The sequence below is a fragment of the Cyanistes caeruleus genome, unplaced genomic scaffold (assembly GCF_971803275.1).
Source record: "Cyanistes caeruleus unplaced genomic scaffold, bCyaCae1.hap1.1 HAP1_SUPER_30, whole genome shotgun sequence".
NCBI classification, from domain to species: domain Eukaryota; kingdom Metazoa; phylum Chordata; class Aves; order Passeriformes; family Paridae; genus Cyanistes; species Cyanistes caeruleus.
Window position 1 is genome coordinate 386893 of NW_028256295.1, and position 22392 is coordinate 409284.

At 52.8% G+C, this 22392-nt stretch overlaps 3 protein-coding genes across 3 annotated transcripts in view; 1 reads left to right on the top strand and 2 right to left on the bottom strand.

Annotated features, from left to right (window-relative positions):
- The window catches only part of LOC147645216 (uncharacterized), a 220440-nt gene that overhangs the window by 149469 nt on the left and 48579 nt on the right, over nucleotides 1-22392 (bottom strand). The gene's annotated exons all lie outside the window — the stretch shown is intronic.
- The window catches only part of LOC147645220 (uncharacterized), a 170070-nt gene that overhangs the window by 25997 nt on the left and 121681 nt on the right, over nucleotides 1-22392 (bottom strand). The window lies entirely within an intron of this gene.
- Nucleotides 19776-20711, top strand: LOC147645221 (olfactory receptor 14A16-like). The gene has a single exon (XM_086874858.1). It carries the CDS (start codon nucleotides 19776-19778, stop codon nucleotides 20709-20711), a length of 936 nt encoding a protein of 311 aa, XP_086730984.1.

The following is a 22392-nucleotide window of genomic DNA, read 5'->3' on the forward strand; positions in this document are numbered from 1 at the left end:
CCCACATGCCAGTGGCCTCAGGGATCTGCTGGAAGGAGTCCCTGGGGAGCCTTGCTCAGGAATGGCCCTGGGGGCTCCTTCATGCTCCAGGGACTGCAGCTTTTTCAAAGGACTTTGGCTTTTGCCTTGGAGTCTCTGAGAGCTTTGTGCAATCCTGGCCTCCAATTATCTGCTGTAATTAGTCCCTTGAGAGCCTTTGTCAGCAACAACACTCAGTGGGGCTCATTAATGCTTCAATGTACTTCAGGTTCTTAAGGCACTTTCCTTTTTCCTTCCCACCCTGAGTCTCTGAGAAGTTTGTGCAATCCTGGCCTCCAATTATCTGCTTTAACGAGTCCCTTGGGAGCTTTGCATTGACACTCAGTGGGGCTCATCAATACTTTGAGATACTCAGGGCTTTTTCAGCTACTTTGGATTTTCCTTCCCACACTGAGTCTCTAGGAGGTTTTTGTGCAATCCTGGCCTCCAGTTCTCTCCTCCAAGGAGTCCATGAGGAGCCTGTGTTGGGGATGGACCTCAGTGGGACCCATTAATACCTGGAGACACTTTGGGTTTTTCCTCTGACTTGGACTCCTGGAAGGGTTTGTGCAATCTCCTCTCAGGTCCTGAAGTTGAAGGGCTCAGCTCCAAATGCACCACGGGACTCATTAGGATCAAGCAAATCCTAAGAAACCATGGCTGTGCCTTGATTTCCCTCTGGTCTTGTTCCGTTCTTAGGAAAGTTTCCTACAACAGTTATGGAGAAATAGTTCAAAGATCTTCTAAGAAATATCTGTTCCTATTTTAAAGGGTGTCTTTCATTCCTGTTCTCTTTAGAGCAGAGGTGATTGCAGCATTCAGTGATGGATATTGATCCAGGGTCTCTCCTAAGGAGGTCTGGCCAGGTCAGAGAAGCTGTGCCTTGAGGTCTGACCCAGTGGGGACAACCTTGCTCCACATTCCCCAGCCCCATCCTGTCTCTCCTCACTCTCCTGGGACCTGCTTTGCTCACAGAACTGGCTGCACTCAGGCAAAGAGGGGTTTTCCTTCTTTGATTTTAGCAATCTAAAACTGCTGAGTTTCCCCATGGAAAACAGACACCCTCCTCAAGTGTGTGCCAAGGCCAAGGTGCCACCAAGGAGGTTCCCCTTCCCCAAGGCAGAACCACACAAGGAATGTTTCAGACACACAGGGAGTTCTACAATAAACACAACCCCAGAGTTGGCTGAAGGCAGAATTAGAGCAGCTGCTGAAAGACAGACAAGCTTTGAAGTCCTTGCAGCTGAAAGCACCAAGTGGGTTGTTGGGAGGTGTGTGAGTGAGGCAAGAGTGAGGGAAGGGAAATGCAGAGAGCCCTGGAAGTGTTTCTGTGCAGACAGGCTGCTGCAAGGGCAGCGTTGGACTTCTCTGGGGGGAACTGTGATGGAGGTAGGGGTAGAGTGACCTCCCCAGTGACCTCGAGATGTCACACAGCCACCTGGGATGCCACAGCCCACTCAGTGGTGTCACACAACCTGCCCTGGGATGTCACACCACCATTCTGTGATGTCACATCTCTTCCTATATGCCACAAAAACACCTTGTGATGTGACATAGCCTCCTGTGATATCACACAGCCACATTTGATGTCATAGCTCACTCTGTGATGTCACAGTCAGCACTGTGATGTCATACAACCTGTCCTGAGATGTCACATGGCTCTTCTATGATGTCACTGCCCACTTTAGGATTTCATATCACCACCATGTGGTGTCACAGTCTTCTCAGTGATGTCACAACCCTCTCTGTGATATTCTCTATCTAACCTCTGGTGTCATAGTCCTCTCTGTGATGTCACAACCCACTAAGTGATATCACCCAGGCCACACTGTGATGTCATGCAGCCACACTACAATGTCACAACCTGCACTGTGATGCCACAGATCTCCTCTATGATACCGTAGCTGCTCAGAGACCTCACACAACAAACTCTGTCATGTCACAGCCCCAGCTGTGACCTCACACAGCCCACTCAGAGCTGTCACACAGCCCCTTTCTGACATCACAGCTGCTCTGGGGCTCCAGGACACAGCCACAGAGGTGCTGCTGGGACACAGCCCCCTCTGGCACATCCCACAGCCCCTGCCAGTGCTGAGCCCCTGGCAGCTCTGTCTGGGCCTGCTCTCTGTGTCCCTGAGCTGCCCTGGCAGGGGCCCAGCCCTGCTGGGCTGTGCTCAGGAGCTGCTCCTGGCCAGAGCTGTCTCCCTGTTGTTATGGTCTGTTCCCATGGCAACATCTGACCCATTGTTATGGTCTGTTTCCATGGTAACCATCACAGCCCCTGTTGCTAAGATCAGTCCCTTAGCAGCTCCATGGAGACCCCATGCCAGGGGTGGTTGCCATGGACACCAGCTCAGACCTGGAGCCAGAGCCCGTTGCCATGGCAACCATTTGCAGTCCCATCCCCAGGCTCATGGGATCCCAGAGCCACAGAATTGGCTGAGTTGGGAGGGAGCCATGGGGATCCTCCAGTCCAACTGCTGGCCCTGCACAGGACACCCCAACAATCCCAGCCTGGGCCTGGCAGCGCTGGCCAAACGCTGCTGGAGCTCAGCCAGCCCTGGAGCTGGGAGCCTTCCCTGGGGAGCCTGTTCAGTGCCCCAGCAGCCTCGTGGGAAAAACCTTTTCCTCACATCCAGCCTAAACCTGCCCGCCTCAGCTCCAGCCGCTCCCTCCACTCCTGTCCCTGGGCACCAGAGGGAAGAGGTTCCCGCAGCCCCCAGCCAGGGACCCGCTCCCAAGGCTGCTGCCATGGCAACCAGGCCTGGCACCAGCTGGGATGCTCGGTTTCCACACGCTGGGCTTCAGGAATGGCATTCCCCAATTTCCTGCTCCTGCTGAAACCGTGCTGCTGCTCACTTCCCTCCCACCTCCCATGGAAAGCACAAAAGACAAAGATCCCAGGCTGGGATAAGAACAATTTATTGAGAACAGCAACGAGATAAGGCAAAAACAGGAACAGAAACAATTTTGGTAACAGAAAGGATAAGACAAACTATTCACAGGGAAAACTAAAACACCACTGACTGACTCTTCCTGGCCACGTATTTCCTCCTGCCAAGAAAGGACACCCTTCTACTCTGGTGAGAGAGAGAGAGTCCTTTTCCTGCCCCTGGCAATGACCTGAGATGGGATTGAATATAATGGACCATGATCACAGTCTCACATTCTTTGATCCCACATCATGACATTGCCATGGGCAGGAAAAGGTACAGGTGTCTTCCCAGCATGGATCCCAGGGAACATGGATCACCAGGTCTCTTCCCAACGTCGATCCTGCAAGGGCAGATGAAGCTGGACCAGTGAACAAAGTTCTTCCTGTATTTTGAGGCACTTGCAGGGCTTCCCTTACCGGTGCCTCCGTTGGTGTCTGCCAAAGTTAGACCTGTCTGAGAAGCTCTTCCCACACTGGGTACACTTGTAAGGCCTCTCCCCAGTGTGGATATGTTTGTGGGTATTGAGGTTGGATCTGTGGATGAAGCTCTTCCCACATTCCCCACACTTGTAGGGCCTCTCCCCAGTGTGGATGCGCCGGTGGGTGATGAGGTGGGAGTTTCGCTTGAAGCCCTCCCCACAGTCAGGGCAGCGGAAGGGCCTCTCATCCGTGTGAATCCGCTGGTGCTGGACAAGATTGGAGCTGGTCTTAAACCTCTTCCCACACTCGGGACACTCGTAGGGCCTCTCCCCAGTGTGGATGCGCTGGTGGATGACAAGTTGGGACTTGAAACTGAAGCCCTTCCCACATTCCCCACACTCGTAGGCCCATTCCCCAGTGTGGATCATCTGGTGGCGGATCAGGCTGTTGCTGTGGCTGAAGCTTTTCCCACACTCCAAGCACTTGTAGCGCTTCTCCCCATCCTGAAGCTGCTCATGGACCACCAGCTCAGAGCCCCGGCTGGATCTCCGGCCGCCTTCCCGGCACAGGGTGGGTCTTTCCTCCTCAGAGCACCCTGGGATGGGTTTGGAGCCCCTTCTCCTGCGGGATCTCTGGGGATTTTCCTCCCTGTGGGATTCCTGCACTGTGGAGCTGCTCACAATGGCCTCTTTCACGAGGTTCTGCTGCGGGGATTTGTCCTCCCTGGTCTCCATCCTCAGCTCCTTGTCTGGGGGAGGAAGGACAAGGAGAGGATGGGATTTGCCTCCGTGCCAGAGGGAAGGGGAAGGAGATCCCCCCAGTGCGTCCCCGGCAGGACGGCGTCGGCAGCGGGGTTGTCCTGCAGCCGGGGGCCAGGCTGGGCTGGGAGATGGAGCAGGAGAGAGGGGGAAAGGGGCACTGACTTCCTCCTCACCTGCCTCGGTGTCCTGGGACATCTTCCTCTTCCTCACAGCCTCCTTCTCCATCCAGCCAAAGTTTGGGATTGGAAAATCCTGGTTTAGGAGAAAACAACACATGAGCACATGGACTCTGATGGTACTTCTTACCAAGTCCATATTTAGAAGTCATCGGGGCATCTGCGGTGCCTTGGTTTGAAAGGAAAGGTGTTTGCCAAGAAAGGCAGAAACCTCCATTTAAAATGATAAAAATGTAAACATCCCATCCCCTCCGAATTATTATAATCTTGAAATCAAAGTGCTCTCAGGTAATGATCTGGGAATAGGAACAATATTTTTTTTCTAAAGAAAGGAAAATGGAAATGCAGCAGTACAAAAAAAACCCAACAACAAATAAACAACCCACCAACAGAGTCAGAATAAAACCTGACACCCTGTTGGTTAGCATGCTGGTAGCAGTCTGATTAAATGGTGGCTGCAGTCCTCCTGGAGTGACTGATGTGGTTCTGTTGAAGCAATGATCCCATAGAAGATTGTAGCTTACCTCTGAAGTTCCGGTGCTGTAGATGGGTCTGGTCTCTCCTCTGAGAATCCAGTGGAGAAGGACTGCCTCTGGTGTTCTGATTCCCAGATTATATCCATGCAGGAATGCTTGGCTCCTCCCCCTGGGTGGAGCATCTCACAATGGGATGATGTCATTTTATCAGTCCTGCAGTGAGACTCAATGGCCCATTAACAGAAGATATCACCCTGGAGGAAGGATGGGTGGTGGAAGAGATAAAGAACACTGCCCCACCTGGTTTTAACAGCTGGCCCATTAACAGAAGATATCCCCCAGTTATGAGGGATGGGTCATGGAGAAGATAATGAAAACTGCTGTACCAGTTTTTAACAAATGGTGATAGAAAACATGCTTTTGGTTACATCTTGCATTGCAACCCAGGACATGGAGTCCATATGAACCCCCCAAAAACCAAGATGCAGCCCTGAAAATGCCTTCCATGAGTTCCTCGTCTCTGGTCTCACTCCTTTGGTGTTCAGGGGTTCCTCCCTGTCCCAGCTGCCGGGGGTCATACTTGTACTTTGGGTCCCCTGTCTGCTCGGTCCTTGAGCTCTTCAGGCTGCTGGGCGTGCCAGGAATCAAAAAAGTTCCCCCTGTTTCCATCTCCCCACGTAGGGATGCTGGCACCCCCCAGTATCCCTCCAAGGAGCATTTTCCACTCATCTTTGGGGTTCTTCATTCTCCAAACATCCCCCCCCAAAAAACACAACCCAAGAAGGATCCCCCGGGATATCTGGGCTGAGCTCTCCCTCCCCGGTCACCTGTGGGATGGGAGGTGATGATCCCAGAGGTGAAGAGCTGTGAATTCAGGGAGTGCTTGACCTTGTGCTTCCTTCTCCTTTCCCTGATCCTCCTATGTCCCTCCTTCAGGCTGAAGAAGCTGCTCAAGGAGTCAGAAGCAAAACTCCAAGTCCCTTGGAGCTTCAATCAGCCCCACTGAGGGCAGGGACTGCCGAAGGCTCCCCAGGGACTGGTGAGAGCAGATCCTGGAGGCCAGGATTGCCGAGAGCCAAAGGCTCTGAGCAGGGAACTGCAATGCTGAGCAAGCCCTGGCTGGGTTGGAGGAAGCAGAAAGGCCAAGCCCTGAGCCCAGGCCTGGCCCAGCAGGGCCTGTCCCTCACGGGTGGCTCGGGGCTCTTTGTGGGGCAGTGGGATGTGAGGGGCAGCAAGGACAAATGCCATAAACCTGTGTGACACTCCAGATCCTTATGGAACCAAGGGGCCAGTGTGACGCCATGGGAAGTTGTGGAACCAAGGGGATCATTGTGGCTCTGTTTGGCCCATGGAAGCAAAGGACCAGTGGGACACTCCAGATCCTTGGCTCCAGGGGTCAGTGAGACACCGTGGGAAGTTGTGGAACCAAGGGGATCATTGTGGCTCTGTTTGGCCCATGGAACCACAGGGCCACTGGGACACTCTGGGGCCTTATGGAAACAAGAGGTCACTGTGAGCCTGCAGGGCTGTAACACCCCAGAACACTTCAATGCTGGTGGTAACCAAAGGTTCCTGTGCTTGAGTTTAGTGCACAGGAGAAACACCAACCAGATCTTCTCAACATGGACAGATGCAAAGAATATTCTTGGTAGGAAGGGACCCACAAGGACCATCAAGTCCAGCCCTTAAGCGAATGGCCCCACAAGGATCAAACCCACAACCTCGGTGATACTGGCACCATACTCTAACAACTGAGCTAAGAGGTCAAAATGACACAAAATTTAACTGGCAAAATATAGACAATCAAGGAACTTTGGCAAAGGGTTTAATACAAAATCCAGTTGAAGATAAAATTCTTACCACAGCATTAACCTTGCAAACTTAGCTAATTTAACCTAAAAACCATTAGCCCTTAAGATTTTGGGTAACATTAAGATATCCAAAAATATTTCAGGTACATAGGATAATAAGGAGAATAAAAAGAGACCAGAAACACGTAAGATCTACAGAAAAACACTTCCAGGATGATCACAGTCACTCCCACTACAATCCCAGTCCCTCCCAGAATGAGCTGTTGCACCCAGTCACCCCCAGTATGGTTCCAGTCACACCCAGGCCCTCCCAGTATGATTCCAGTCATGGCCAGAGTGACTCCCTGTCACTCCCAGGATGGGCCCAGTTGCTCCCAGTCACCTCCAGCATGGTTCCAGCACCTTTCCAGGCACATCCAATATTATCCTAGCTACTTCCAGTAGGATCCCAGTATGACCCCAGCATGGGCACAGCTGCTCCCAGGATTATCCAGTGTGGTTCCAGTTGCTCCCATTTACCTCAGTCTATTTTCTCCCAGTCTATCCCAGTTGCTCCTAGTCACTCCTCAGGTGTTTCCAGCCTGATCCCAGTTGCTCCCAGCCACTCCCAGTCACGCTGAGTGCAGTCCCAGTTGCTGCCAGTATGGTCCCAGTCTTGCCCAGCATGGCTCAGCTGCTCCCATGGTGATCCCAGTAGGATGCCAGTTACCCTCAGGATGGTTCCAGTTGCTCCCTGTTCCTCCCAGTGTGATCCCAGTTGCACCCAGTTGCCCCCAGTAGAGTCCCAGTCCCTCCCAAAATGATCCCAGCCGCTCCCAGTATGGTCTCAGTTATGCCCAGTTGCCTCCAGTGTAGACCCAGTCGCTCCCACTCGCTCCCAGTTGTCGTTAGCATGGGCTCCCAGTTGTCCCCAGCATGGTTCCCATTGTTCCCAGTGTGTTCCCAGTCATCCCCAGTATGGTCACAGACACTCCCAGTTGTTCCCAGTTGTCCTCAGCATGTCCATAGCCATTCCCAGACACTTCTAGTAATCCCAGTCAAGTGCTTGTTATCTCAGTATGATCTCAGGCCCGGTGTATCCCAATTGAGCACTCCCTGAATTCACAGCACCCATCTGTGGGATCATCACCCCCCTACACCACAGGTGACCAGGGAGGGGGAGCTGGGCCAAATATCCTGGGGGTGGAATCCCTGGGTTGGGGTTTTTTTTGAGGGAGGATGTTTGGAGAATGAAGAACTCCAAAGCTGAGAAGAAAATGCACTTTGGGGGGACATTGGGGGTTCGCAGTGGCAGCTGCCAGCAGAGGCAGCCTGGGGGAGCAGAGCCCTGTGACCCCCAGGACCCCAAAGGGGGGAGCCCAGAGAGGGGGAGCACCGCGATTCATGGGACCCTCAACAGCCTGGAGAGGGGCAGGGGAGACTCCTTGGACCCCCTGCACTCCAAAGCAGAGAATAAGGGGAGCAGGGACCCTGGGACCGCAAAAACTTCCAGCATCCCAAAGTTTTGAGATAGAAATGGGGGCAACTTTCCAGATTCCTGGCACTCCCAGCACACTGGGCAGGGGAGGGACCGAGTAGACCGGGGACTCCTAGTACAAGTGGGACCCCCAGGAGCTGGGACAAGGGGGAAACCCTGAACACCAAAAGGGAGAGATGAGACATTGGGAACTCCATTTTCAGGATGGAATTTTAGTGGTGTAAAATTTTTATGCACCCCATGTCCTGGGTTGCAATGCAAGATGTAACCAAAAGTATGTATTCTATCACCATCTGTTAAAACCTGGTAAAGCAGTTTTCTTTATCTCCTCCATGACCCATCCCTCATAATTCGGGGATATCTTCTGTTAATGGGCCAGCAGTTAAAACCAGGTGGGGCAGTGTTCTTTATCTCTTCCACCACCCATCCTTCCTCCAGGGGGATATCTTCTGTTAATGAGTCATTGAGTCTCACTGCAGGACTGATAAAATGACATCATCCCATTGTGAGATGCTCCACCCAGGGGGAGGAGCCAAGTATTCCTGCATGGATATAATCAGAGCTTCAAAGCACCACAGGCAGTCTTTCTCCACTGGATTCCCAGAGGAGAGACCAGACCCATCTACAGCACAGGAACTTCAGAGGTAAGCTACAATCTCCTATGGGATCACTGCTTCAACAGAACCACATCTGTCACTCCAGGAGGACTGCAGCCACCATTTAATCAGACTGCTGCCAGCACCCTGACCAACAGGGTGTCAGGTTGTATTCTGACTTTCTCAGACTGTTGTTTTTTTGTTGGATTTTTTTTCTTTTTCTGATGAATTGTGATTGAAATTTCTTTAGTAAAGAATTATTATTTCTATTCCTATATCTTTATCTGAGAGCACTTTGATTTCAAGATTATAATAATTCAGAGCGGGTGGGTTGCTTACGTTTTTATATATTTGAGTGTAGGTTTCTGCATTCCTTAGCAAACACCTTTCCTTACAAACCAAGACACCCCAGATGCCTGGGTGACTTCTAAAGAGAAAGACTTGAACAGACGGACGTACAAACTCAATATTCTCACCCATTGTTTTCTCCTAAACCAGGATTTCCTAATCCCAAATTTTGTCTGCATGGATGAGAAGGCTGCAAGGAAGAGGAAGATGCCCCAGAACACCCAGACAGGTGAGGAGGAAGTCAGTGCCCCTTTCCCCCTCTCTCCTGCTCCATCTCCCAGCCCAGCCTGGCCCCCAGCTGCAGGACAACCCCGCTGCCGACGCCGTCCTGCCGGGGACGCACTGGGGGGATCTCCTTCCCCTTCCCTCTGGCACGGAGGCAAATCCCATCCTCTCCTTGTCCTTCCTCCCCCAGACAAGGAGCTGAGGATGGAGACCAGGGAGGACAAATCCCCACGGCAGAACCTCATGGAAGAGGCCGTTTTGAGCAGCTCCACAATGCAGGAATCCAATGGGGAGGAAAATCCCAGGAGATCCCACAGGAGGAGGGGCTCCAAACCCATCCCAGGGTGCTCTGAGGAGGAAAGACCCACCCTGTGCTGGGAAGGCGGCCGGAGATCCAGCCGGGGCTCTGAGCTGGTGGTCCATGAGCAGCTTCAGGATGGGGAGAAGCCCTACAAGTGCTTGGAGTGTGGGAAGAGCTTCAGCCGGAGCAACCGCCTGATCCGCCACCAGATGATCCACACTGGGGAATGGGCCTATGAGTGTGGGGCATGTGGGAAGGGCTTCAGTTTCAACTCCCAACTTGTCATCCACCAGGGCATCCACACTGGGGAGAGGCCCTACGAGTGTCCCGAGTGTGGGAAGAGGTTTCAGAGCAGCTCCCATCTCCTCAGGCACCAGCGGATTCACACGGATGAGAGGCCCTTCCGCTGCCCCGACTGCAGGAAGGGCTTCAAGTGAAATTCTGCCCTCATCACCCACCGGCGCATCCACACTGAGGAGAGGCCCTACAAGTGTCCCCAGTGTGGGAAGAGCTTCTCAGACAGGTCTAACTTGGCCAGACACCAACGGAGGCACCACTAAGGGAAGCCCTGTGAGTGCCCCAAGTGGAGGAAGAGCTTTCTCCACAGCTCCAGCCTCATCCCACCTTGGAGGAACGACATTGGTAAGAGACCTGGTGATCCATGTTCCCTGGGATCCATGCTGAGAAGACACCTGTACCTCTTCCTGCCCATGGCAATGTCATGATGTGGGATTAAAGAACATGAGGGTCTGTCCATGGCTCTGTCATTATATTCAATCCCATCTCAGGTCATTGCCAGGGGCAGGAAAAGGACTCCCTCTCTCACCAGAGGAGAAGAGTGTCCTTTCTTGGCAGGAGGAAATACGTGGCCAGGAAGAACCAGTCGGTGGCATTTTAGTTTTCCCTGTAAATAATTTGTCTTATCCCTTCTGTTACCAGAATTATTTCTGATTGTGTTAATTCATCATCTCATTGCTGTTCTCAATAAATTGTTCTTATCCCAGCCTGGGATCTTTGCCTTTTGTGCTTTCCATGGGAGGTGGGAGGGAAGCGAGCAGCAGCGCGGTTTCAGCAGGAGCAGGAAATTGGGGAATGCCATTCCTGAAGCCCAGCCCATGGAAACCGAGCATCCCAGCTGGTGCCAGGCCTGGTTGCCATGGCAGCAGCCTTGGGAGCGGGTCCCTGGCTGGGGGCTGTGGGAACCTCTTCCCTCTGGTGCCCAGGGCCAGGAGTGGAGGGAGCGGCTGGAGCTGAGGCGGGCAGGTTTAGGCTGGATGTGAGGAAAAGGTTTTTCCGCGAGGCTGCTGGGGCACTGAACAGGCTCCCCAGGGAAGGCTCCCAGCTCCAGGGCTGGCTGAGCTCCAGCAGTGTTTGGCCAGCGCTGCCAGGCCCAGGCTGGGATTGTTGGGGTGTCCTGTGCAGGGCCAGCAGTTGGACTGGAGGATCCCCATGGCTCCCTCCCAACTCAGCCAATTCTGTGGCTCTGTGATCCCATGAGCCTGGGGATGGGCCTGCAAATGGTTGCCATGGCAATGGGCTCTGGCTCCAGGCCTGAGCTGGTGTCCATGGCAACCACCCCTGGCATGGGGTCTCCATGGAGCTGCCAAGGGACTGCCCATAGCAACAGGGGCTGTGCTGGCTGCCATGGAATCAGACCATCGCTACATGGGGCTGGTGATGGTTGCCTACCAAGGGCCAGATTTGTTACAGGCCCTCAGAGGGGCGCCATGGGGACATTCCAAGAGTCTCCAGGCTGTTCAAGAGCTGGAATGTCACAGGCAGCGACAGGGGCTTCACAGAGACTTCCCAGGGATTTCTGGGGATGCTGAAGAGCCGTGTGCTCAGACGCTGTCCCAGCAATTCCATGGTGACATCCCAGGGCCACATGGGCTGCAAAGGCACCGCTCTGTCACAGGCACTCCCGGGGGCTCCACGGTGACATCCCAGGAGTCCCCAGGCTGCCAAAGTGCTGGGATGTCACAGACACTCCCAGGGCTTCCTGTCATGGGCAGAGTGGGAGCTTCTGGCAAAAGCTTTGTTGCTTTATTGGAGAAACTTCTGCTGAGTCATGAGGTGGAGAAATGACACCCAACAGCCACCAGGGATCCTCAAACCCCTCCAGGTCACCTAGACATTTAAATTCCTTCTAAGAGAAGAGGATGAAAGCAGCTGGATTCAATCCCAGCCCCAGAGTATGTCAAAGGTTTATGTGTAAATATTGGACAGGTGGAATTGAACCGTAATTCAATTTGTCCCACAGGATTAACAATGGAATATCAGTTATATTTATACAAACACCACTGTGGCTGATTCTGGCATGATTAGACAGATTTATTTACACCACAGAGTAATTAAAGAAAAAGTGTTATTTACTCCAGAGTAGAGGAGCTGTAACAATTATTAGACTATAGTGCTCTAGGAAGCAATTTTGAAGTGAACAGGGCCTTGCAGGAGTTGTTTGAGCCCATTCCAGGCACAGCCTCCTGCTCCAGCAGGAACTGCCTTTCCTGTGCATTGGAGTGTAAAAACGCTCGCTAGTGAGCGAGGTGAGAAACTTCTCCAGGGTCAAGCTGTTCAAGTATAAGCGATTTATTACAAGGGTACAAGGAGGGGAGAGCCGTGTCCGCCACCAGCCTCGGCGTCCACGTGGTCAGGGGGAGGGGAGTGAGCACAGGTAGAGCAGGGGAGGAGAGGTTGGAAGGGGGAGGGAGGGAGTAAGAGAGGGAAGACAAGAGGGGTAGGAGCCGGGAGAGGGGGCTGAGAGTTAAGAGGGGTTCTGAGGTAAGAGTGGGGGAGAGGGGAGCTGGGAGAGGGGTAAAGAGAGGAGAGAGGAGAGAAGAGGGAAGAGTAAAGAGTTAAGAGTAAAGATGTAAGAGTAAAGACAGCGAAGTTCTTGTTACAATCCAATATATCTTTTTCTATCGTGAATATTCTAATTACCAGAAACCAATCACCATGAGACACACCCACTAAAGAATTTACATACAACCAATGGGCTTCCCTATATTAACATACAGTGTTGCATTTTATACTCTACAGAGCTTTACAAGTTCTTTCCTTGCTTCTTTACTTTTGGACTCTTCTTATCAGCAGAAGGACATTGTTTTATCAACAGGGATTCTCCTCTAGCTGGCTAGGCTATTGTTCTTCAGGCAAAAGCTTTATTTCTTCATTGGAGAAACCCCTGCTGGGTCATGAGTTAGACAAATGACACCCAACTGCCACCAGGAATCTTCAAACCCTTCCAGGATGCCAAGACTTTTAAATTCCTTCTAAGAGAGGAGACTGGGAGTGGCAGGATCCAAACCCAACCCCGGAGTTTGTCAAAGGTTTATGTGTAATAATTGGACAGTTGGAACTGAACCGTAATGCAATTTGTCCCACAGGATTAACAATGGAATATCAGTTATATTTATACAAATACCACTGTCACTGATTCTGGCATGATTAGACAGATTTATTTACATCACAAAGTAAATAAAGAAAAAGAGTTATTTACTCCAGAGTAGAGGAGCTATAACAATTATTAGACTATAGCGCCCTAGGAAACAATTTTGAAGTAAACAGGGCTTTGCTGGAGTTGTTTGAGCCCATTCCAGGCACAGCCTCCTGCTCCAGCAGGAACTGCCTTTCCTGTGCCATGGCCAGGGCAGATCCCGCTGCAGGAAAAGCCCCAGGCCAGCCCCAAGCCAGGGAAGGGCTCAGGCACAAGTGCAGAGTGCCGTGCTGGGAGCTGTGCCAGGGACAGCCTGAGGCACCAAAGGCACCTTGGCAGCAGCAGCTGCTTCCAGGCCATGGCCAGAAGGCTCCCTTGGCACCCTGGCCTGGTGGCCAGCACTGCAGAGCTGCTGCTTCAGGGCTCATTTCTGGCTGGGCTCTGAAAAGCCACTGCTGCTCCAGGAGGAGCCTGACTGGGAAGCAATTGGCCCCACACCTTGGGGACAAGATAATAATGAAACAACTCTTCATGGCAGCAGAGACAAGGCAGGGGCAGAGGAAAGGGGAGAGCCAGGCCCAGGGAACATGGCTGCAATGGTGATGGCTGTGAGGTCAGTGCCACTGCAGCAGCCTGGCTGGCCCTCAGGAGAGGGCACAGGGATGGGCTGTGCAGCTGCAAGGCCCTGCCTGAGGCAACTTGTGCAGCCCTTTGGCCATGGCTGCTGGCCCTGGGCCTGAGGCCAGCAGGGGACAATTGACCCTGGCAGCCCTGGGGCCTCATTGCCTCCTTGTCCCTGCTCAGCAGCCTGGCAGGGGCCGCCCCATGGTGCTGCCCTTGGCATTGCACATCCCCACATGCCAGTGGCCCGGGAAGAGCCCTGAGCAATGAGGGAGGGACAGCATCTGCCTTGCCAGGGGCTGGGGCTCAGCCCTTGGCCCTTGGCATTCCTGAAACACATCCAGCTTTGCTCAGCACCACAGACACCTTTCCCTTGCTTGTCCCCAGCTGCCATCAGGGCCTCCAGTCTTCTGCTCTGCCTGGAACCTGGGGACGCTTTCTCACTCGTGTCTCTCATTTCAACTACAAGAAACTTCAGTGTTTCCATCTGACTTGGAGCTCTTGAGGAGTTTCTGGAGCACACTCTGAGGGACTGAGTGTGATGCCAAGAGCCCCACAGGCCCGAGAGGGTGATGAAAGTGCTGGTGCTGTGTCTGTGCTGCTGAGCTGGGCCGGGCTCCTGGCCCAGAGGCAGCTCCTGGCAAGGGCAGCGCTGCAGAGAGACAGCTCTGGCCAGGAGCAGCTCCTGAGCACAGCCCAGCAGGGCTGGGGCCCTGCCAGGGCAGCTCAGGGACACAGAGAGCAGGCCCAGACAGAGCTGCCAGGGGCTCAGCACTGGCAGGGGCTGTGGGATGTGCCAGAGGTGGCTGTGTCACAGCAGCACCTCTGTGTCTGTGTCCTGGAGCCCCAGAGCAGCTGGGATGTCAGAAAGGGGCTGTGTGACAGCTCCAAGTGGGTTGTTTGAGGTCACAGCTGGGGCTGTGACATGACAGAGTTTGTTGTGTGATGTCACTGAACAGCTACAGCATCATAGAGGGGATTCTGTGACAGCACAGAGCAGGTTGTGACTTCAGAGTGTGGCTGTATGACATCACAGTGTGGCCTGGGTGATATCACTTAGTGGGTTGTGACATCACAGAGAGGGCTGTGACACCAGAGGTTAGATGTACAACATCGCAGAGAGGGTTGTGACATCACTGAGCAGACTGTGAAGCCACATGGTTGTGATATGAAATCCTAGAGTGGGCAGTGACATCATAGAAAAGCCATGTGACATCTCAGGACAGGTTGTATGACATCACAGTGCCAACTGTGACATCACAGAGTGAACAATGACATCAAATGTGGCTGTTTGACATCACAGAACGCTATGTGACATCACAAGGTGTTTTTGTGGCATATAGGAAGAGACATGACATCACAGAAAGGTGGTGTGACATCCCAGGGCAGGTTGTGTGATGATGAGTTCGGTGGGAGAAATGCAGCACTCAATATGAATGATCAGCAAGTCTCGTTTATTGGTAACTCTAACACCACTTATATAGCATCAATAATTAGGCTCATACATAGTGCAAAAAGCAAGCTCATTATTGGATACTTCATTTAAGGTCAACTCCACCTAATTCTACATTCCTGTGATCGCTCATCTATGCTGAATTCACATTCTTCTGATCACAGCGTCCTGTTCTCAGTTAACAGTTATCAGCAAGGCCTTCCTGACTTTGCAACATCTCACACCAACTGTACTCTATTGTCTAATTCTTTCCCAGCTAACTGCTGCATGGGAATATGACCTTTGCTCTCTAGCCATTCCTCTATAGTGTGACACCACTGAGTGGGCTGTGACATCCCAGGTGGCTGTGTGACATCTCGAGGTCACTGGGGAGGTCACTCTGCCCCGACCTCCTTCACAGTTCCCCCCAGAGAAGTCCAACGCTGCCCTTGCAGCAGCCTGTCTGCACAGAAACACTTCCAGGGCTCTCTGCATTTCCCTTCCCTCACTCTTGCCTCACTCACACACCTCCCAACAACCCACTTGGTGCTTTCAGCTGCAAGGAGTTCAAAGCTTGTCTGTCCTTCAGCAGCTGCTCTAATTCTGCCTTCAGACAACTCTGGGGTTGTGTTTATTGTAGAACTCCCTGTGTGTCTGAAACATTCCTTGTGTGGCTCTGCCTTGGGGAAGGGGAACCTCCTTGGTGGCACCTTGGGCTTGGCACACACTTGAGGAGGGTGTCTGTTTGCCATGGGGAAACTCAGCAGTTTTAGATTGCTAAAATCAAAGAAGGAAAACCCCTCTTTGCCTGAGTGCAGCCAGTTCTGTGAGCAAAGCAGGTCCCAGGAGAGTGAGGAGAGACAGGATGGGGCTGGGGAATGTGGAGCAAGGTTGTCCCCACTGGGTCAGACCTCAAGGCACAGCTTCTCTGACCTGGCCACACCTCCTTAGGAGAGACCCTGGATCAATATCCATCACTGAATGCTGCAATCATCTCTGCTCTAAAGAGAACAGGAATAAAAGACACCCTTTGAAACAGGAATACATATTTCTTAGAAGTTCTTCAAGCTATTTCTCCAGAACTATTGTAGGAAACTTTCCTGAGAACTGCACCAGACCAGAGGGAAATCAAGGCACAGCCATGGTTTGTTAGGATTTGCTTGATCCTAATGAGCCCCATGGTGTATTTGGAGCTGAGCCCTTCAACTTCAGGACCTGAGAGGAGACTGCACAAACCTTTCCAGGAGTCCAAGTCAGAGGAAAAACCCAAAGTGTCTCCAAGCATTAATGGGTGCCACTGAGGTCCATCCCCAACACAGGCTCCTCATGGACTCCTTGGAGGAGAGAACTGGAGGCCAGGATTGCACAAAAACCTCCCAGAGACTCAGTGTGGAAAGGAAAATCCAAAGTAGCTGAAAAAGCCCTGAGTATCTCAAAGTATTGATGAGCCCCACTGAGTGTCAATGCAAAGCTCCCAAGGGACTCGTTAAAGCAGATAATTGGGGCCAGGATTGCACAAACTTCTCAGAGACTCAGGGTGGGAAGGAAAAAGGAAAGTGCCTTAAGAACCTGAAGTACCTTGAAGCATTAATGAGCCCCACTGAGTGTTGTTACTGACAAAGGCTCTCAAGGGACTAATTACAGCAGATAATTGGAGGCCAGGATTGCACAAAGCTCTCAGAGACTCCAAGGCAAAAGCCAAAGTCCTTTGAAAAAGCTGCAGTCCCTGGGAGCATGAAGGAGCCCCCAGGGCCATTCCTGAGCAAGGCTCCCCAGGGACTCCTTCCAGCAGATCCCTGAGGCCACTGGCATGTGGGCTAGGGGGGATGCTGAGGGCAGGCCAAGGGGGTGACAGTGGCCAGCCTTGCTGGGGCTGTGCCAGGAGGCCCCAGGGCCTCAGGACAAGGTGTCTCCTCACAGCCCTTGCTGGCACAGCATTGGCTGCTGTGGCCCAGGGCACCAAGCCTTGGCTTCTCTTTGTCCCCAGCTGTCATCAGTGCCTCCAGTTCTCTGCTCTGCCTGGGGCCTGGGGACACTTTCTCAGTCATGTCCCTCAGTGGGACCCATTAAAAGGAAAAGAAACTTTGGAGTTGGATTCTGACTTGGAGTTCTTGAGAGTTTTCTTCCCCTCCCTGTCAGGGACTGATGTTCAGGGCCTCAGCACAAAGCCCCAAGGGGCTCATTAAAGTCCTGCTGCTGTGTCTCTGCTGCTGAGCTGGGCCGGGCTCCTGGCACAGAGGCAGCTCCTGGAAACCAAGAAGAGCTTCAAAAGCACATTTCTCTTGCTGAGCAGCTCTTCTGCCAGCCCAGCAGGGCTGGGGCACTGCCTGCAGCCACCCTGGGCACAGCCCAGAGGCACAGAGAGCTTCAATCGGTCAGGGCTGGGAAGGTGCTGAGAAGTGCCTGGGGCAGAATCCCTGCCAGCCCTTGACACAGGAAGCCTCTGGCTGCAGGACAATGCAGCTGCAGCTCCTGGAGGCATCTCCTCAAGCTGGAACATGCCAGTGCCTACAGACTCTGTGAGTACATTCTCTGCCTGTCCCTTGTGCAGAGCAGCCAGGGGTGCCCAGGGCTGTCCTGCAGAGCAGGGTCCTGCAGCCCAGGGCGCTGTGCTGGGGCAGGGACTCTGCTGCCTGCCAGGGACAGCTCTCAGCCGGCCCGGGGAGCTGCTCCCAGCGCTGGGGAGAAGCTGTGGGGGGAAGGAGCCACCCTGAGCAGGGCAGGGGCTGCTGCTGAGAGGGGCTGTGTGGGGCAGGGCTGCTCCCAGCTCCAGTCCAGCCTGGACACAGCTCCAGAGGACACTTCCTAAAAGAAGGTGAGCCTGGGATTGATGTAAAGATCAGGAGCTTTCCTGAGACTATTTTCAATTTCTTTCTTTAAGCAGGGTGGGAAAGTTGAGATGATAGCAAAAAGATTTTTGCTTTTTATGCATTTTTAATATATTTTTAGATCTGTAAACTATTATTATGTAATTATTAAATTTTAATTCTTAATTAACTCTATTAAACTATTATTATATACTATACTATACTATACTATACTATACTATACTATTATATTATATTATATTATATTACATTTATATTATAATTAAGGACAACTATTATCCTTAATTAACTCTAATATATTTCCTAACCTTTCTCTTAGATTTTAGAAAAATAATCTGATCTTCTAAATAGATTTCTGCAATACTGTATTGTCTTATCATCAGGGAGAGGAGCTACAAGAAGAACATTTTGTTTTGTAACCAGAATGTGAGCAGTCATAACAAAAAGTGGGGCATAGAAACCCTTCGACCTACTCCAATGGGTTGACTCAGGGGTGTGTAACTGGGGCAGCTGAATCTCCTATTGAATGTTTCTGTTAAATATCCTAATTAATCAACCTTAAGAAATTGTTGAAATAAGGGCCCGGGTGCACCCCATCCCCACTGGGATACATGGAAGTTTCCAATAAAGGTCTGGTTTTTACTTTACTGTTCTAACACTGTTGCAAAGGTTTGGGGTTTTTTTCTCTTTTGATTATAGACAATGAAGGGGATGAGAGAAGCAGAAGAGGAATTGTAATCCCAGAATCACAGAACATTCTGAGTTGAAAGTGACACACCAGGAACAGCAAAGTAATGTTTGAACATGTACAGAGATGTCAGAATTGTAAGTTTGGGTGCTCAGTCTCTCTGCTGGGAGCCTCCTAAACAGCCTAAATGCACTGCTCTGATATTGTCATTGGTATCTGGGGCTCTCAGGGAGGCTCTGGCATCTGCAGCAGCTGAGTCAGGCCCTGCCCTTGGGATTGCTGCCAGGCAGGGGTGTCCATGGGAATGGGGTGTCCCAGCTTCCCTGTGACCTGTGGGGCTGTGGGCAAAGCAGTCCATGGCAAAGGGGAAGGAGCTGAGCTCCCTCCCTGAGATCCCATCATGGGCACACCTGGGGATCTCCTTGCTGTGTCCTTCCAAGCTCTGAGCTGCCCTCCTGGCTGCAAATCTGTGCCAGAGCCTCTCAGAGTTCCCTGAATGTCCCACGGGGAAGGGCAGAGATGCCACAGCTGAGGAAATGCTGTTGGCTCTGCCAAGGGAGCCGTGAGTGTCCTTGGCAGAGGGGGGTGCTGAGACCTTGCCCAGAGACCTTTAGAGAGGGTGAGACATTCAGGGATCCCTCTGCTCTGGGCAGGGTCTGGTTTATGCCAGGGTGACACAGGAGTGTGACTGTGCTCTGATTCCAGCCAAAGGTGCAAACCCAGGGCAGTTGGGAACAAGCCCATCCAGCCCCTCACCTTCCCTAAGCCACAGGGAATCCTTTGCCTCTCTTGTCTCAGTGGGAAATTCTGAGTGCAGCAGAAATGCTGGGGATTTCTGACCTCAGAGAACCAGGAATGGTTTGTGGGCAGGAAAAGAATTTCTAAAACAAACTCCTACCACCTATTTCCTTTACAAGTGTTGTGCAGATGCTACCAAGCCCTTCTGCATTAGGATTGATTCCCCTGAATATACCCTGAATTTCCAGCCTTGTCCCTCTGCCGCATGGCCACAAACCCAGGGCAGCAGGGCAGGGATGGCTCCTGGAGAGCCCCCAAGCATGGGCCTGGCTGCTCCTGGCACACTCAGACAGCACAGCTGGAGATCAGTCAAGGGCCTGGGTGATGGTTTTCCCAGAGCAGGAACAAGGCTGGGTGAGTCCCAGTCTCTCCTGATTTGTCACTGCTCTTTTTCTTCATGAACAGGTCCCCATGTGCAGCCACAGCAAATGTCCAACAGCAGCTCCATCAGCCACTTCCTCCTGCTGGCATTGGCAGACACGCGGCAGCTGCAGCTCCTGCACTTCTGCCTCTTCCTGGGCATCTCCCTGGCTGCCCTCCTGGGCAACGGCCTCATCATCAGCGCCGTAGCCTGCAGCCACCACCTGCACAGCCCCATGTTCTTCTTCCTGCTCAACCTGGCCCTCACTGACCTGGGCTCCATCTGCACCACTGTGCCCAAAGCCATGCACAATTCCCTCTGGGACACCAGACACATCTCCTACACAGGATGTGCTGCACAGCTCTTTTTCTTTCTCTTCTTCATCTCAGCAGAATTTTATCTCCTGACCATCATGTGCTACGACCGCTACGTGTCCATCTGCAAACCCCTGCACTACGGGACCCTCCTGGGCAGCAGAGCTTGTGCCCACATGGCAGCAGCTGCCTGGCCCAGTGCCTTTCTCACTGCTCTCATGCACACAGCCAATACATTTTCCCTGCCCCTGTGCCATGGCAATGCCCTGGACCAGTTCTTCTGTGAGGTGCCCCAGATCCTCAAGCTCTCCTGCTCCAAATCCTACCTCAGGGAACATGGGCTTCTTGCTGTTGGTGTGTGTTTAACTTTAGGTTGTTTTGTGTTCATTGTTTTCTCCTATGTGCAGATCTTCAGGGCCGTGCTGAGGATCCCCTCTGAGCAGGGACAAAGGCACAAAGCCTTTTCCACCTGCCTCCCTCACCTGGCTGTGGTCTCCCTGTTCCTCAGCACTGGTACATTTGCTCACCTGAAGCCCCCCTCCATCTCCTCCCCATCCCTGGATCTGGCAGTGTCAGTTTTGTACTCAGTGGTGCCTCCAGTCCTGAACCCCCTCATCTACAGCCTGAGGAACCAGGAGCTCAAGGCTGCAGTGTGGACACTGATGACTGGATGGTTTCAGAAACATTAAACTGCTGGCCAGTTTCGGCAAATCATTTGTAATAAAAGTCATCTTTGATACTTCGTGTTGATTTCGTCTTGGAGGTTTCTTTCTTTGTTTTATTATTGTAAATTGTCCAAAATAAAATGTAATTTTTTGTGCCATTTCTCATTTGGATTCTCCCCACTTTCCCTGTGGGCACAGTGCCAATGAGGAGCTGTTCTCTTTGTGGCTTTAAAGGAATTAAAGGATCTCCCAGCAAAGTTTTCTCCAGAGATGCCCCTTTTGTTCCCTTCTCTGGAGCTGCAGCAGCAGTGTCTGTGAGCAGAGCTGGGGGCAGATCAGTGCTGGCACAGCAGCTGTGGCCAGGAGCAGCAGCACTTGGTGTTGCCAGTGCTGCTCCCGTGCCACTGCCCCGCTGCCCTCCTGGCCCTGGTGTTGCTGCAGGGCCCGAGTGCTCTCGGGGCCGGGCACAGCCCTGGGGGTGGCAGTGCCGGGGCTGCAGCAGGGACAGGCCATGGGCACTGCTGGGGCAGCGCTGACGCCTCAGGGCAGGGCCTGGGGGCTCCAGGCTCCTTGCCCAGGCTCTCTCAAGAACACGGCCAGGCCAAAGCTCAGCACAGAAAACCCCCATGAGCAGCCCAACCAGTGCCAAGCACAGGGGAAGAATCATTGCCCTGATCCTGCTGGCCACAGCGTTCCTGATCCAGGCCAGGAGCCATTGGCCTCCTTGGCCACCTGGGCACACTGCTGGCTCATGCCCAGCCTGCTGTCCATCAGTGCCCCAGCTCCCTTTCTGCCTGGCTGCTGTCCAGCCCCTCTGTCCCCAGCCTGGAGCACTGCAGGGGTTGTTGTGGCCAAAGTGCAGGACCCGGCACTTGGACTTGTTAAACCTCACCTTGTTGGGTTTGGGCCCTGGATCCAGCCTGTCCAGCTCCCTGTGCAGAGCCCTCATACCCTGCAGCACATCAACACTCCCAGTCAACCTGGTGTCACCACGGTTCCATGGGGCCCTAGAGTGTCACAATGGTCTCCAGGATTCCATGAGGCCTCCCAGGGTCACAGTGTCCCTTTGGTTCCATGGAACCCCTTGGCATCACAAAGTCCCTTGGATCCTTGGTCCCTGCAGTGTCCCAGTGGATCCTTGGTTCCATGAGGTCTCTCAGTGCAGCAATGCTCTCCTTGGTTCCACAGTGTCACCATGGCCTCTTGGTCCCAAGGGCACCACAGTTTCAAACAAGTTTCCTTCATTCCGTGAGTCCCTGAGGAGCAACACTGGCCCCTTGGTTCCATGGGGCCCTGCAGTGTCCCAAGGGCCCCATCATGACACGAGGTCCTGCTCTGTCACAATGCTCTGCATGGTTCCACAAGGCCCTGCAGTGTCACAGGGGCCTTTTGGTTCCATGAGCCCAAGGAAGAGGTGGCCTCTGGAGTAGCAAAATTCATTAGCATTCTCCAGGTGGCTGAGGATCCGTCCTCCTTAGAACAGGAATGAACAGAAATGGGCACAGCTTTCTGGCTATCCCAGCTTTGGGATGGGCCCTGGGCCTGGAGCAGGAGCAGCTCCTGAGGGCCCCAAGACCAGGGCTCTTGTGCTGGCCTGGGCAGATGGGATGGCAGGAGGGGCTGCAGAGCTCTGAGCACCTCAGGGAGAGGGGAGCAGGGCACCCAGGGAGCCTCCTTTTCCCTTGGCCAAGCACCTTCCCCCATG